The 13,337-nt window shown below is 40.7% G+C and overlaps 1 protein-coding gene across 3 annotated transcripts; it reads right to left on the reverse strand.

The window, feature by feature from the left end:
* Positions 1-1,241: 1,241 nt before the first annotated feature.
* LOC119905415 (tumor protein p53-inducible nuclear protein 2) lies at positions 1,242-11,137 on the reverse strand. 3 transcript variants are annotated; one of them, XM_038722443.1, is made up of 4 exons: positions 10,845-11,137; positions 6,415-6,765; positions 5,119-5,689; positions 1,242-5,009 (listed from the first exon to the last, which is right to left on the reverse strand). In XM_038722443.1, exons 2-4 carry the CDS (start codon positions 6,536-6,538, stop codon positions 4,745-4,747), a joined length of 960 nt encoding a protein of 319 aa, XP_038578371.1. In that variant the 5' UTR covers positions 6,539-6,765; positions 10,845-11,137; the 3' UTR covers positions 1,242-4,744. The 3 variants fall into 3 exon arrangements, with proteins under 3 accessions (XP_038578371.1, XP_038578370.1, XP_038578372.1); XM_038722442.1 differs by having other exon boundaries at positions 5,119-5,692; XM_038722444.1 differs by having other exon boundaries at positions 5,119-5,275; positions 10,845-11,136.
* Positions 11,138-13,337: the final 2,200 nt, after the last annotated feature.

Below are 13,337 nucleotides of genomic sequence, written 5' to 3' on the forward strand. Positions count from 1 at the left end.
ACAATCATGTGACTCCTCCACAGCAAATAGTTGCAGGCTACTCTTGTCAATTCACAGATAGGACAAAGGTCAGCTAGACACTAAATTATGTTGCTCAGCGTCTGCATCCCCTGCTGGAAAAAAACAGCTGGGTGTTGAAAAATAGGCTACTGGGAACACATTTTCTTTTTACCTGACATTGGTGAGAAAGGAGGAAAAGAAACAAAAGAAAAGAAAAAAAGAAATTGGGGAAACAGGACAGGTTTTCAGCAGCAGCGGGGTACCTGTGGTGATCTTCTACTACATCTATCTACATTTTTCATTAACACACACTTGTAGTTAGGCCACCAGCCATCTGTCACCACACACCACAATGGATTATCCTTATTCTACATTAGGCCCCCTTACAACAGCATCGTACATGTCTTGTCATAATTTGCTTGCTTTTAATTCCTCCCTTGTTCCAGCGTCCAGTCTATTGCACTAAAGTTGGGCATGACAGCACCCCACCCATATCAAGTCCAAGCACTATATTTACACTCCATTACCACACCCATCTGTTAAGTGTTTTTTGCATACTGTAAACTTCCGCCTGCAATCATACCTTCATCTGCAAGGTACACAGTGGTTGTCCTACTTCACTCCATCTAACTTTATCTTTTACTTATCTAACATACTTTTTACTCCACTACATTTATTTGACAGCTACAGTTACTAGTTACTATGACCAGTTTATGAAAAATTATACACCGTTAAAGATTTAACAACCCAAATGCAAGTAAACTAGTTAAAATTCTCTCCCTCTTGACTAGCTACATTGTTAAAATGCTGCTTAATCCATCTGTAATAATCATAGACTGTATATAAAAAGGTAATAATTATCAAAAATCACTGACAGGGGCCATTCTGCTGCATAATTGGTATTTTTACTTGTGATACATTTAGCAGATAATATTTCCATACTAATACTTAGGATGTCTGTGAAGGTTCTCAGTCATCCAGCTCATAGTTATCTATGCCTGAAGAAGTCTCTTGGATGAGGGACTTCTAGTATCTTCAACCAAGTCCAGTTGCCCTTGACTTTAACCTTCCTTGGATACTAATACTTAAGTGCAGTTTGGTATGCAAGACTTCTATGTGTTTAGAAGTGTTTTTACATGGCACGCCTACTTTCGACTAAGTATTGGGTCTAAATACTAAACACCTTCTTTGCTCTAATCCCATTCCCTCCTGCTCTCCCACATGAAAATAAAGACACAAGATTCAGGTGTTAACCTGAGTATTTATTGTTGTTGGGTTTTTTTTGGCGGGTACCTTTGTTTCTGAATGGATGCTGGAAAACCCCATCAGGTGACTTTTGCATAGGTCTTGCTTGTCAGTGGACGACCGTCCACTTTGGGGATGGAAAAATCAGCACATCACAAAAACCATGCAGAAATAGTGAAAGGCACAATCACCATACTGTAGATATCAGATACACCAAATTTTATATGTCTATATATTTCATTTTTATGGGGGGGAGGGGTTTACTAATTAAGATGTAACATGGGTGAAACCCCAAATGTTTTTAAGCTGCCATCATTTCAGGGCACAACATTAAACATATTAAACTCCCCAGACATTCAACGCCTTTCATTTAAAATATTCCATTGGTGAACTGTTCTATACTATATGGGAAAATACAAGCATATTCTATTGTATTTTTACAATACATTTAATTCATTTTTTTATAATATATAAAGTATCTTTCTCCTGCCTCATCATTTCCCTGTCCACATCATGTAGGCTCGACACACTTGGTGACCACTCCCTCTCCCCATAGTTTGATGACTTTCACTCTTAAACCACACCTTTCAATAAACACACACAACGTACAGGGAACACATTTCCTTTTTAACCTGACACTGGTGAGAAAGAAGAAAAGAACCAAAAGAAAGGAAAAATGAGGGAAAACAGGACAGGTTTGCAGCAGCAGAGGGGTATCTGTGGTGATCTTTAAATTTTTTATTCACACACACACCTGTGATCTCTCATTATTACCCTGTTTTCATTCTGTATGTACTATTGTAGAACAGGCGAACAAAATGTATAGTTAGTAGTTAGAATAGTAAGACCCCTGGGGAGTGCGGAAGCCTAAATAGAGATCACTGTGTGTATAATGTTTGTGTGTGTGTGTGTGTGTGAGAGAGACTCATCATCACCTCAGATCCATCTCCTGCACCATTCAGAGGAATCAACAGAATACATCAATAGTCATCTTTAAACAGAAAAAATCTCATATTCATAATTATATCATAAATTAACATATATTAACATATTTTGAGTCATTTATAGGATTATTGGCAGAAATAAAAACTGTTGTGGTATGATTCAAGGGGAAATAGTGTATCTTACTTGATACAGACATAGCTGATCTAAATCAGACAAGACATGTCCATTTTCCAAACAATCTGAAATGAATCCCCATACTTTCATCCTGTCCTTTGAACACACCAGTACACATTGTATTGAAACCATCTCATAGTACTGTATCCTCACCAGCATCCATTCAGCTAGTGCTGTGCTAATGGACCCTCTGGAGGGCAGTTCTTGCCTATGGCAGTCAACTCTGAGTCTAGTGCTGGCTTTATGGTGCATCTCAAAGAGATGAAATCGAAGATGGGGCAAAGACACCACTTTTGGCCACGGAAATGCCCTCGTGATTTGATAATGAGCACAGATGTGAGGCAGAGAGAGGATTCTCATTAGTACCATTGGACACAACGTTGTGGACTCAAGTCCTGAGAGGCTTTGACATCTAACGGAAGGTTGTAAATTGTTTTGTAATATTTACAAGACAAATAAATGATCGCTATTCATGTCTTTTTAAAGAGTTTCTAGCATTTAACATGTCAGTACACCTTCGCACCCACAATTTGAATCAAAAGAAAAAGAAAAACAATATATCACAAAAGAAAAACAAGCACACAGCACGCCGCTAAAACTCTGACAAAATGTATGACAGTGCAAACTTACATCCATGTCTCAAATAATTTACAAACATTAGTATACACTTCAGCACCATTGTTTACTATTGTTGTTGAATACATATCAGTATGCTAGATCTTTAAGTGGACATTGTTAGATAATGACATAAGCAAGATGATAGTTTTGAATGTGTTCTAAGGGGAAGATGGGTGTCATTAGGCTTGGAGGAGACGGTTCTCCTCTTTTCTCCTAACAGTGGCCTCCTGGGCAGTCGGTGACTTTTCAATGAAAGCGATCGTTCTTTCTTTTTGGTGTTCACATGGAAAACGTAAGATCACAGCACACACTGTGGATGGAAATGGCCGATGTGTGCCGGGCTCATTACTTTAGTTCACAGACCACACATTTAATGATCGTTATGCTGCGTGAGATCCACAGGGAGCAATTTTTTTGCTGGCTTTAAAAGCCAGAGGTGTACTTTCTCTTTTTCTGACAGGAACAAACTTTCTTTTCTTTCTTTTTTTGGTGGAGTCACACAGAAAGAGAGAGACTGAAAAATAATATTACAATTTACAAGACAAAATGAGGAGAAAACAATGTAACAAAACAAAATAAAGAGTTGCCATCAATTATACCGCTCTGCACTTACTATAACCTGCCATACCCTGTAACCCAAAGGCAAGCCCTGCATCTTTTAACCTCCACTCCATTTATCCTGCTCATCAATATTTCTCTATATATATTTATTATGGGTGCCCATTACACAAATTTTCATATTCAAGGTACCTCAGAAAAACACATATGAAATATGTAAAACAAATGCTCTCTTAAAATTTGCGCACAGGCTGCTTAGAGGGTTACATAACACCTTCTTATGACCATTTCATGTTAACCACATTCCTTTTAAAACTATCACTTTCTAATTCATCATCTTTTACTCTTTAGTCTGTTTTGCTCATACTCTCACCATCTTCTACTTGCTCTCACCCATCACAAAGTGAGAGGGGAGAAATATCAACGAAACATTTGTTTCCTATGATGAGACAACGTTGCCCTCTTTTACTTTGTTGGCAGGCCAAACAGGAGAGAAACAAATGTCTAGTGATTTTCCTCTCACTCTCGTCACACACGGTATATCCATCCACTTTTTCTGAATAAAAAATAAACTAATCAGCTGGGTAATACTCCAAAGAAATGATTAGTTGTTTTCTCAGCAAAGTTACTAAGGCTTAACTTGTCTCTGTTTTGCATTGTTTCCACCAGAAAAGTCGTAAAGTACACCCGGTCATTTAAGTTTAGAATCGTTATCTCCAAATTTTAAAAAAGTATTTTAGGTATTTAAAGGTTGAATTAAATAAAAAGAAACATGCCTAAAGGAACACTGAAAGAAAAGAGATCATTTTTACTAAGATAAGAGAAAAAATTAATAGAGCTAAACTTTTTGTTGTTATTCAGACCTTATCATTACTAAGTACAACCTTTAAACATATTTTGAAGACTTTTTTTTGTTGTTTGGATACTGCAATGGACAATATGTATAGTAAAGGTCTACACAGATCTACTCAGAGGGCTGGGTTCATAACAGCAGAATTGGGGCATAAAACTACCAGGTCAGTTTGTGACTAAACCAAAACGAAAAGGCTACTGGTCTACTGGTATCTAAGGGTAATATGATATAATGTGCAGAAATGAAATCAAATATGCAGTGGGTGAATACATTTAATGATGTGTGACTTGGAGCTGACTATTCACAACTAATGCCCTCAGAGTAAACGATGCCCCGCAGTTGCTGAGGAGTTTAGTGGCAGATGTTGCGCTTGCTGGGCTGGTGAAGGAAGGTGTTTCTGGCGTGGCGGGGGACCTGCTCCCTGGTGCGGTTTTGGCGTTGGATGCGGTTGCGGCCCAGATGGCGCCGCTCAATGCGAGCTTTGCTACGCTGGACCCTGGCCACTTGGGTGACCTTGGCCAAAGTGCCCGCCTGGGCTGCTGCTCCACGGGTCACCCTGGTGGGCATAGTGCCGTGGATGGCGGTGGCAGTGGCAGCAGCTGGTTCAGCCACTCTGCTGCAAGGGGAGAGAACAAATGTGAGAAAAGGTGTGACTGTTGGCTTGCTGATGCTGAAAAAGCAGGTGAAGGTCAAGGGCAGCTAGCAGAAATGGTGCTATTTCTCACCTCACGCTGCTCGCTAGGCTGACAATGCTTTCCTCTCCCACTACAGACAGGTTGCTGTTGGAAACCATGGAAAAGTTGCTTGAGGAGACATACACAGACATGCTGGGGTGCTCGATGAGCAGGTCCTCCATCGGGCTGGCCTCCGCAGTGGCTCCTTCTGCAGTGAAACAGGGGGGAGGGGTGACAAACCAGCTCTCATCCATGCAGCCTCTCTCTGGGCCTGCCCTACTGCTACCCCCACTGCCCCCACACTCACTTCCAGAGCCAGGGGACATTGACGGGGTGGAAGAAGGCGTGGATAGTCTGGCCCGTCTTGGCTGGGTCACGGGTGTAGCGGCACCCATGTCTGACGGGCTAGCGCTTGGACAAGACAAGGGGTCTGATGATGCTACAGCACCTCGTGCCCGACCTTTATGCGTCCTACGGCGCTTATGAGGCACGTGGGGAACAGGGGCTGGGCATTCAGTCCTTGTATGTGTATCTTGATGATTTGATTGGTTACTATCAGGAAATAATTGTGCAGTCAGCGGGGCTCCCGTCTCGTCCTCCGCCTGCATCATGCATTCAGAGTCTTCTGAGCACATGGCAGCGATGAGATCAGGGATGAGACGGCCAATAAAGACAGATGTTTAAGGTTGGAGGTTGCAAAAATTATGCAAATGTGGTTGATTTTTCAAAAAAGCCATGCGGGATGAAAGGGACAATTTTTCAGGGATCACATACGCACGCGCACGCATACCAGTATGGGGAATGTAAGGGTTTTTAAAAAAATTGGAGGAGGGGAAGAAGAGGTAAGGAAACACAAAACATAAAAGAGTCACATCATTAGTTGTGTTGACCCTCTAAGGTTTTGATTATGTCAGTGACATAATGTTCGTCTCGACTCTACTGCGAGGTACTTTTATGTTGCTTTTGATGTTTGGTTGGCTTCTGAACAGGCACCGAAGCAAATTGACATACTCACTAATTGCCTTTGTCATGATTGAGATCATAAACAAAGAGGAAGGAGATGTATGTTCACACAGAATAATGTGTTTCCATCATTTGACAGACAACACTTTTGGTGTGGCAGCCATATGGGTGACCATCAGCATGACTCCTCACCTCACCCCATCATCTTCCCATCAATACTTCACTACACTTCAAATGTTAGTCAGTATTATAGACATGCAAGAGTGAACAGAAGTATTTCTCAGCTAACTTAATCTTTGAACATAAAACACAATTTGACTAGCTCCCAATGGCTGTAAAATGTCACACTGAAATATCCAGGCCACCACTGCTCTTGAGACTCACCAGGCAGGTTGACGAGCATCCATCCCTCCTCGTCGGCCTCCGTCACACAGGGGTTGGGTCCCTTCAGCTCAGCTGCCACCTCTTCCACCTCCCCAAACAACAGGTTGCTCAGACGCTGAAACATGACTGCTTGTATTGTCAAGTGTTGATGACTTGGGTGCTTTTTGTCCACAAAGAAAAAGCTGTAGCTGCCTTTTTGAGTTCTTAGTTGAGTTTACGTATCGCTTGCTGCTTGTTGTTGTTTTGTTTTTTTTCAATTGAAGCCCTTTGCTGGATCTTGGTTTTGACAAACAGGAGTGGACAGGCTTCTGTAGTGCAAATGTAAGGTTTCACTTGGTTTGGAGCAAAGGCCTGGAAAGAAAGAGAGAGAGAGAGAGAGAGAGAGAGAAAAGAGAGGGTGGTTAGGTTATGAGGTGCCTCACTGTCAACACATTTTCTTATTAAAGACATCTAAAAAAAGAAGTCACATTTGGGTTAGTTTGCTACTGCTTAGTCAGGGTGCATTAGATAAGCACAATAAGTGAGCAATGTGCGTGGTAAGAGCTTTCTCTGGTATATTTCAAGTCACATTACAACAGGTTGGAAATGTTTTTTGCACCCAAACCTCAAAGCATTTTGACCTGGCCTGTAATGACATGGTGACACAAACACTGTGTAATTAAAAGCAGAATCTGCTTATATTAAAGTTTCCACACTAACACTGCTGGTTAGTTTGCATATTAGATTCTCAAATTCAGCTTCCAGTTACCAATTCTGTGCACAGAGTTTTTTTTTAATTTCTATCTTGTGGCTGTTATCCTGCATGTAATGATTTTTTGGCCACTTGGGGGTAGTACAACAAGCTGTTTACACATCCATGAGAGAACATTATCATTCATTTGTGTCGTTTTTTTCTGGCCAACTGAAAAATATACTGTAAGTGCAATAATTTAGTTCTGAGCAAATTTTAATGTTAAAATATTGTTTATAACAGCTTTAATGCTGGATAACTGCATTTTTGTACTTAATTCAATGGGATTTGAATGGGTCAAACACAACAGACAGTAGAATGTACAGCAGATCCTCAAATGAAGTGAAATAAATTATGAATCATGAGATTTCAACAGTATAGCCTGTATATCAAATAGTATATTACTTAAACTTTCATATAATGGTGACCTACACTGCAGAAAAACATTGACAAAGGAACTGGGCTGTAAAAATTGTTTTCATAAAAAATTAATGAAATCAGCAAGAAAGAAGCTGGTAAACAATGGCTGCACTCGCCTCCCCCGTGCAATTTAGATAACCAATCAGCACAGTCTCCGGACAGATGGACAGGCGAGGTGGAAGGAGGTGATACAATGAGCCAAACTCTCACAAAGTCAAACAAAGTGAGTGTGCACAATGTTGAAATGCAAAGAAAGACAGACATTAGGACGGAAGGCACGGAGGCAAAGGACAAGTGCCTGACCTAAATGTGAACACGATGATGTAATGTTGAACAGATGTGTTAACAGCCATCACTTACAAGATAAACCCCTACATGTTCAAAGGCTGAGTTTTATTTACTTAAACTATGTGAGTGCAGACGAAGGAATGACTGACCAGATCAGAGAGTGCAAATCTCTGCCAATACCTGCTGACATACTCAAAGACAGTTTTCTCCCTGTATGCTTTTTTCATATATTAGTTTATTTGTAGCCTATACTAGTTTTAAAGTTGTAGTGGTTTAAATTCCAGATCATAACATATTTCAGTCCACAATCTTTTTAACAGCCTGGTGTGTTTTTTAATTCTCCAAATCCAATATGTGCTGCTGACATTCAACTTTAGGGGAAAGTGGAAAGATTGATGTAGAGAGCAAAGAGACATGGAAGAAGCTATGCATGAATGCTTGTTGGGAAGCTGACATTTTCTGACCTTATTTGGAGAATCACAATGGCCACCAGGAACAAAAACACCCTAATTGCAACCATACAGTACATATTCCTGAGATTTCTTATGTGTCAGATAGAATAGCCAAATAATCATTTTAACAAATACAGTCACTGTCAGGGAGACCATTTACATGGATGTATGCTTTAAGAAACGAGATAAATGGGCATAAAATGGTAATGGAAATGGTAAAAGCCTATTTCCAAAAAGATCATAATGGGCCTCTGAGATAGAAGCTCTCAGATGTATTTTTTTAAAAATACACTGGTTTGTATGCGATCATTTTGACTCACTTTCTAGGTCATGTGTTAAAAATCCTATGCGGTGAGTAAAATAAAAAAGTCCCAATATTTGTCATATTTTGGGGAATTTTGCAGAGGGAAATCCAAAACCTATGAGCTCAGTTTGGACTGAGGTGCTGTAGTCCATCCTCAACAATGAGTTTGTTTCAATGCATTCCTGGACTAATAAAAACTTAAGTCATGAGACCATGACAACTAAATCCAGATAAACAAAAATTTTGGTAACAAGGCCCGAGGGCTGCTTTGCATAAGGTGCAGCACAAAACACATACGCTCAACATAGACATAGATAAAACCTATTTTATCAGTTTGGTGGCAGTACCAGCTTATCCAGGGCTATCGTGCTGGTGTAAATATAGCAACTGATACTGCCAATAGAACACAAATAAGCACCACTGATATGGCTTACATCCTGAAGGAGATCATTCCTGAATACATGGTATATGTTGTGTAGAAGCATTATCTAACTACTGCCATCTATTGACATTGATAAAAAGCAAAGGAAGAGATGTAGAGCATATAATTAAGACATTGTTAGCATGTTAATAAGTCTGGCTGTCTTGTTTTGTCTCCTCTGTCATGGTCAGTCCTATAGCCTTTTTTCTTTTTAACAGTCCCCTATTTATTCTTATTAGTGTGGATTGCAGCTAAAATAACTAGCCTATACTGTGGCATCAATTATCAGTGGATGTGTACGGAACTACCTTGTGGTTATTAATTATGTTGTAAATATTAATTTGATAAGACAGGTCCTTTTATTCTATTTCTACGATGCCCTTTTAACATCTGTCCAGGGACAACAGGTGAAAATTAACCCTCTAGGCAAACTCTGGCTTCAATAAGCATTTTCAAATAAACTAATACATTAAAATGTAACAAGTAAGCAAGGGGAGGAAAATATATCTTATCAAGACTAAAATTTTAAATAGGTTACATGAAGATAGGGCACACACATGCTACAGCAGAGAGATGCTGCCTCGTTCTTACATGGTCATTAGGAGCACTGCCTTATTTTGTGTTTTTGCTCCACCCTATAAATATAATTTTACAGGCACAGCTGCCCATCCTAAAATATCAAAAAGGACCTTGAATTATGGATCTTTCTTTTGACATTGGTCTGTTTTAAAAAGTAGGAGGAGTGCTGCAGGGTGGGAGGAGACTCTCACGAAATAAAAACAAGACCCCTGTGACGTCTCGAGCACGTCACTGACGCTGACAGAGAGGCTCCTCCAGCATATTTGGCGACCGGAGGATAGGAAAAAAAGAGGTCTGAGTAGCAAATATAGCGAAAATGTAAGATATTGTGACCGTGTATATGCGACCTTTATTTACTTTTTATTTCTTGTCTGCCTTTTGCCATACTATACGGAAAACAATCCATATGTGAATGGCTGCTATTGTCGACGGTTGTCGTCTAAAGTTAAAACCCATCGTTATGAAAAAAAAGAAAGCAACATGTTTAGGCTACATTTTAATACACAAAGCTACCCTTAAATAAAACATCGTCCTCGGCCTCAGATTGTCGACAGCCGACCGGCCGAGAGGAGACTTTCTGTAGGGTATCCAGGTTAAACATGAATTATCCGTAGGCTATAAGCTCTTACAGCTGAAGGGTCACAGCAATGACAGTTGTGGCTCAGCGACACTGCACGAAAGACATCGACTGGATAGGCTATTGACAATACAACGAAGCTGGCATTTCAGAGAACAACATAAGTGGATGTAGGCTATTTGCAGAAAAACCTTAGCCGACAAGGTCCGCCTCCCAGAAAAAACCCCATCAACATTCGCCATCGACTTGACTCCACATCAGCATTTGGTGCAATTCACTAAACAACGGCTGCTGGCGTCCTGTAAGATATACACGTACGTGGGCTGGTGTCATTTTTCGGGATATAGGACGTCGAATCGACCTAATTAAGCGGGTTGAGTTGCTATACTGCTATTTATGACCTAATAATAGGTCATTGCGAATTATAACATACAGCAGTCAAATAGTCGGTGACAGACAAAGCTTCTACATGGTTTATGATTTGATGATGGATGATGGCCTATCTGGTGGATAATTTCTGCAGATAGCCTGAGCATATGAGGAATACAGCCGTTTCACTGGCAGAGACAAATGTAGCATGATACCTTTTGAGAGCACATATAGCCGGGACACAAAACACACCAAGGATCAGGTTTTAAGCAAAGTAAAGAATAGCTTACCTGCCTCTGCAATGTTATTCAAGTTGTAAACGAGATCTCACACACAGTAGAAACGACAACAATTCTTAAAGCATAGCTTTAGATAGTCTTTAAGTGAGGTAGTTAAAACACCATAATACAAAAATAAAAGGCTTTCTTCTCAGAAGAAGGGCTTCGTGTAAAAATGTTACACTGATGTTTCAGATCATAACATCTGCAGCTGTTTCCTCCTTTCCTCTTTTTTTCCGCTGCAGATTTTCCTTCTGTTTATTGCTGCCTCCAGCTGATCCTCGGATCAGAATGTAGGAACGTACAAAACAGCTGATTGTGAGATCACAACACACTCGGCCACGCCCCTGACCCGGCCCACACCAAAGAAACCAGCCAATCAGAATATTACACAAGCCTCAAGCCGGGCCTCTAGGTAATAGGGTGGGGGGCTGGGCGAGAGAGGGCTGTCAACCTGCGCCCAGATGGAAAGGGTGACTTCACGCCCAGAGACTGATCCGCGATCAGCTTGTACTTTCACCATCCCTGCTGTTTGAGGTCAGGGCTGGGGGATGGTAAACTGATTCCGAGTCTGTGCTCACGTAGCTCCAAAGACTGGCCTTCTGTAACAAGGAAAGGATGAAAATCTGTTGACAGCAAATTGATTAAATTGTCAACTGTTTAATTAAATACATACACCCACAGAAAGAAGAACAAAGAGCCGAAGCTGCTGCAACTAACCTGTTAGGCCTATATCAACTCATGAACAGACTGCACCACAGACAGAACATAGCCTGTTTATCTTTTGTTATATATGTCACTCAGTGGATACTCATTTTGAAATATAAACATGCATCATTTCATTTAAGTGCTTATTTTTCATTAGTGCTGAATATTGTACAACATAAAAAGGTAATCTTATCTCTTTTACATGATTTCATGATTTCAAAATGTATCATTTTGCTGAAACAAATGACAATACCAACCTTAAATAATCTAATTATTAGTCATATTCTCACTTCACAAACCAGATTAGTTAAAGTGAATTTGTAAATAGAACTCTCTCCCCTCTTCCTCAACATCCATCTTTTTAACTCTGGCTTGGTGGGGAGGACCTCCACGTGCCACTCAACCTATACCAGCCAATCAGCCGTGCTCTTTCTGAATGCAGCATTTGAGTAGCCAATGAGCTGTGGAGAGGTTTTGAAAACCCCTGGTGGTCACGTTTACGCTCTGCAGTCTGTGGAGCTTTCAGAATACCCACTGCCTTGATTACTGCAGATTGTGCCAACTGGTGACTCTGTGTGTGTTTTTGTTTCACATGTAATTATCTGCCACATTGTTCTTTCCCTGCAATTAATTGTATTATTTTTCTCTCTTCTTTTATTATTCTTATATAACTTGCATTTGTTTATTCCTTATTTATATATTTCTACATTTATTTATGTCAACTGTATGTTTGTCTACGTGTAGCACCTTATCATCAAAGCAAATTCCTCGTATGTGTAAAATACTACTTGGCAATAAAGCTCCTTCTGACTCTGATTCTGATTCCGTTAATGCACATATGTGTGTTTCTCTAGGTGAGAGGTCATCCTGTGGTGTGGTTGGATAAAGTCTGCAGAGCATTATGCATAATGCTCAAGTCCACTGTGCACATTACCCTATAGCGGATGAGGGTTTTGGATCTCTATGTCCTCTCATCTCCTCTCCATCCTACTGAAACTCTGCCCAGTAGGAGCCATCATGATGATATCAACCGTATTTGCTGTATCAGATAGATAGATAGATATATACTTTATTTATCCCGAGGGAAATTCAAGTATCCAATAGCATACGAAACATACATACATTAACCATACATTAAACCTATATTAAAACAGAATTAAAATTAAAATAACTTATAACACAGTAGCCACAGTAAAACAGTGCAAAAACAGTAAACAGTGCAAATGAGGTAGAAATTGTTATTTTGTCTGTTGTCCTCCCTGCCACGACTAGGAGCTGTTGTACAGTCTGATGGCCTGGGGGACGAAAGAGTTTTTAAGTCTGTTGGTGGAGCTGGGCTGGGACAGCAGTCTGCTACTGAACACACTCCTCTGCCCGATGAAGGTGTTGTGCAGAGGGTGGTGGGCGTTGTCCAGTATGGACAGCAGTTTGTCCAGGGTCCTTCTTTCTGCCACTGTCACCAGAGAGTCCAGCTCTGAGACCACCACTGAGCCAGCTCTCCTCACTAGTCTGTCCAGTTGACCGGCGTCTCTCTTCTTGCTGCTTCCTCCCCAGCAAACTACAGCATAAAAGAGGACGCTGGCCACCACAGACTGGTAAAACATCTGCATCTCAGGAAGTACAGACGGCTCTGCCCTTTCCTGTGGAGAGTGTCCATATTTTCTGTCCAGTCCAGCTTATCAGGGTGAATGATATCTGCTTCACGGAGGTCACACCCACCTGGAGAAGCCACACAGCACTGTAAGGATTGTGTTCTTTGACTTCTTCGGTGCTTTTGACACCATCCAGCTTCGCTGG

This window comes from Micropterus salmoides, unplaced genomic scaffold, assembly GCF_014851395.1.
Source record: "Micropterus salmoides isolate LMB-PRFRI ecotype aquatic unplaced genomic scaffold, ASM1485139v1 Ms_hic_scaffold_16, whole genome shotgun sequence".
Taxonomy (NCBI): domain Eukaryota; kingdom Metazoa; phylum Chordata; class Actinopteri; order Centrarchiformes; family Centrarchidae; genus Micropterus; species Micropterus salmoides.

Bases quoted from the DNA above. Each gene is read 5' to 3' on its own strand.
- LOC119905415 (XM_038722442.1), bottom strand. From the start codon at position 6,538: ATGTTTCAGCGTCTGAGCAACCTGTTGTTTGGGGAGGTGGAAGAGGTG. The intron at 5,693-6,414 runs GTGAGTCTCAAG...CCATGTGCTCAG, and splicing joins GATGCTCGTCAACCTGCCTG to AAGACTCTGAATGCATGATG. The intron at 5,010-5,118 runs GTGAGAAATAGC...CTCCCCTTGCAG, and splicing joins AGCCTAGCGAGCAGCGTGAG to CAGAGTGGCTGAACCAGCTG.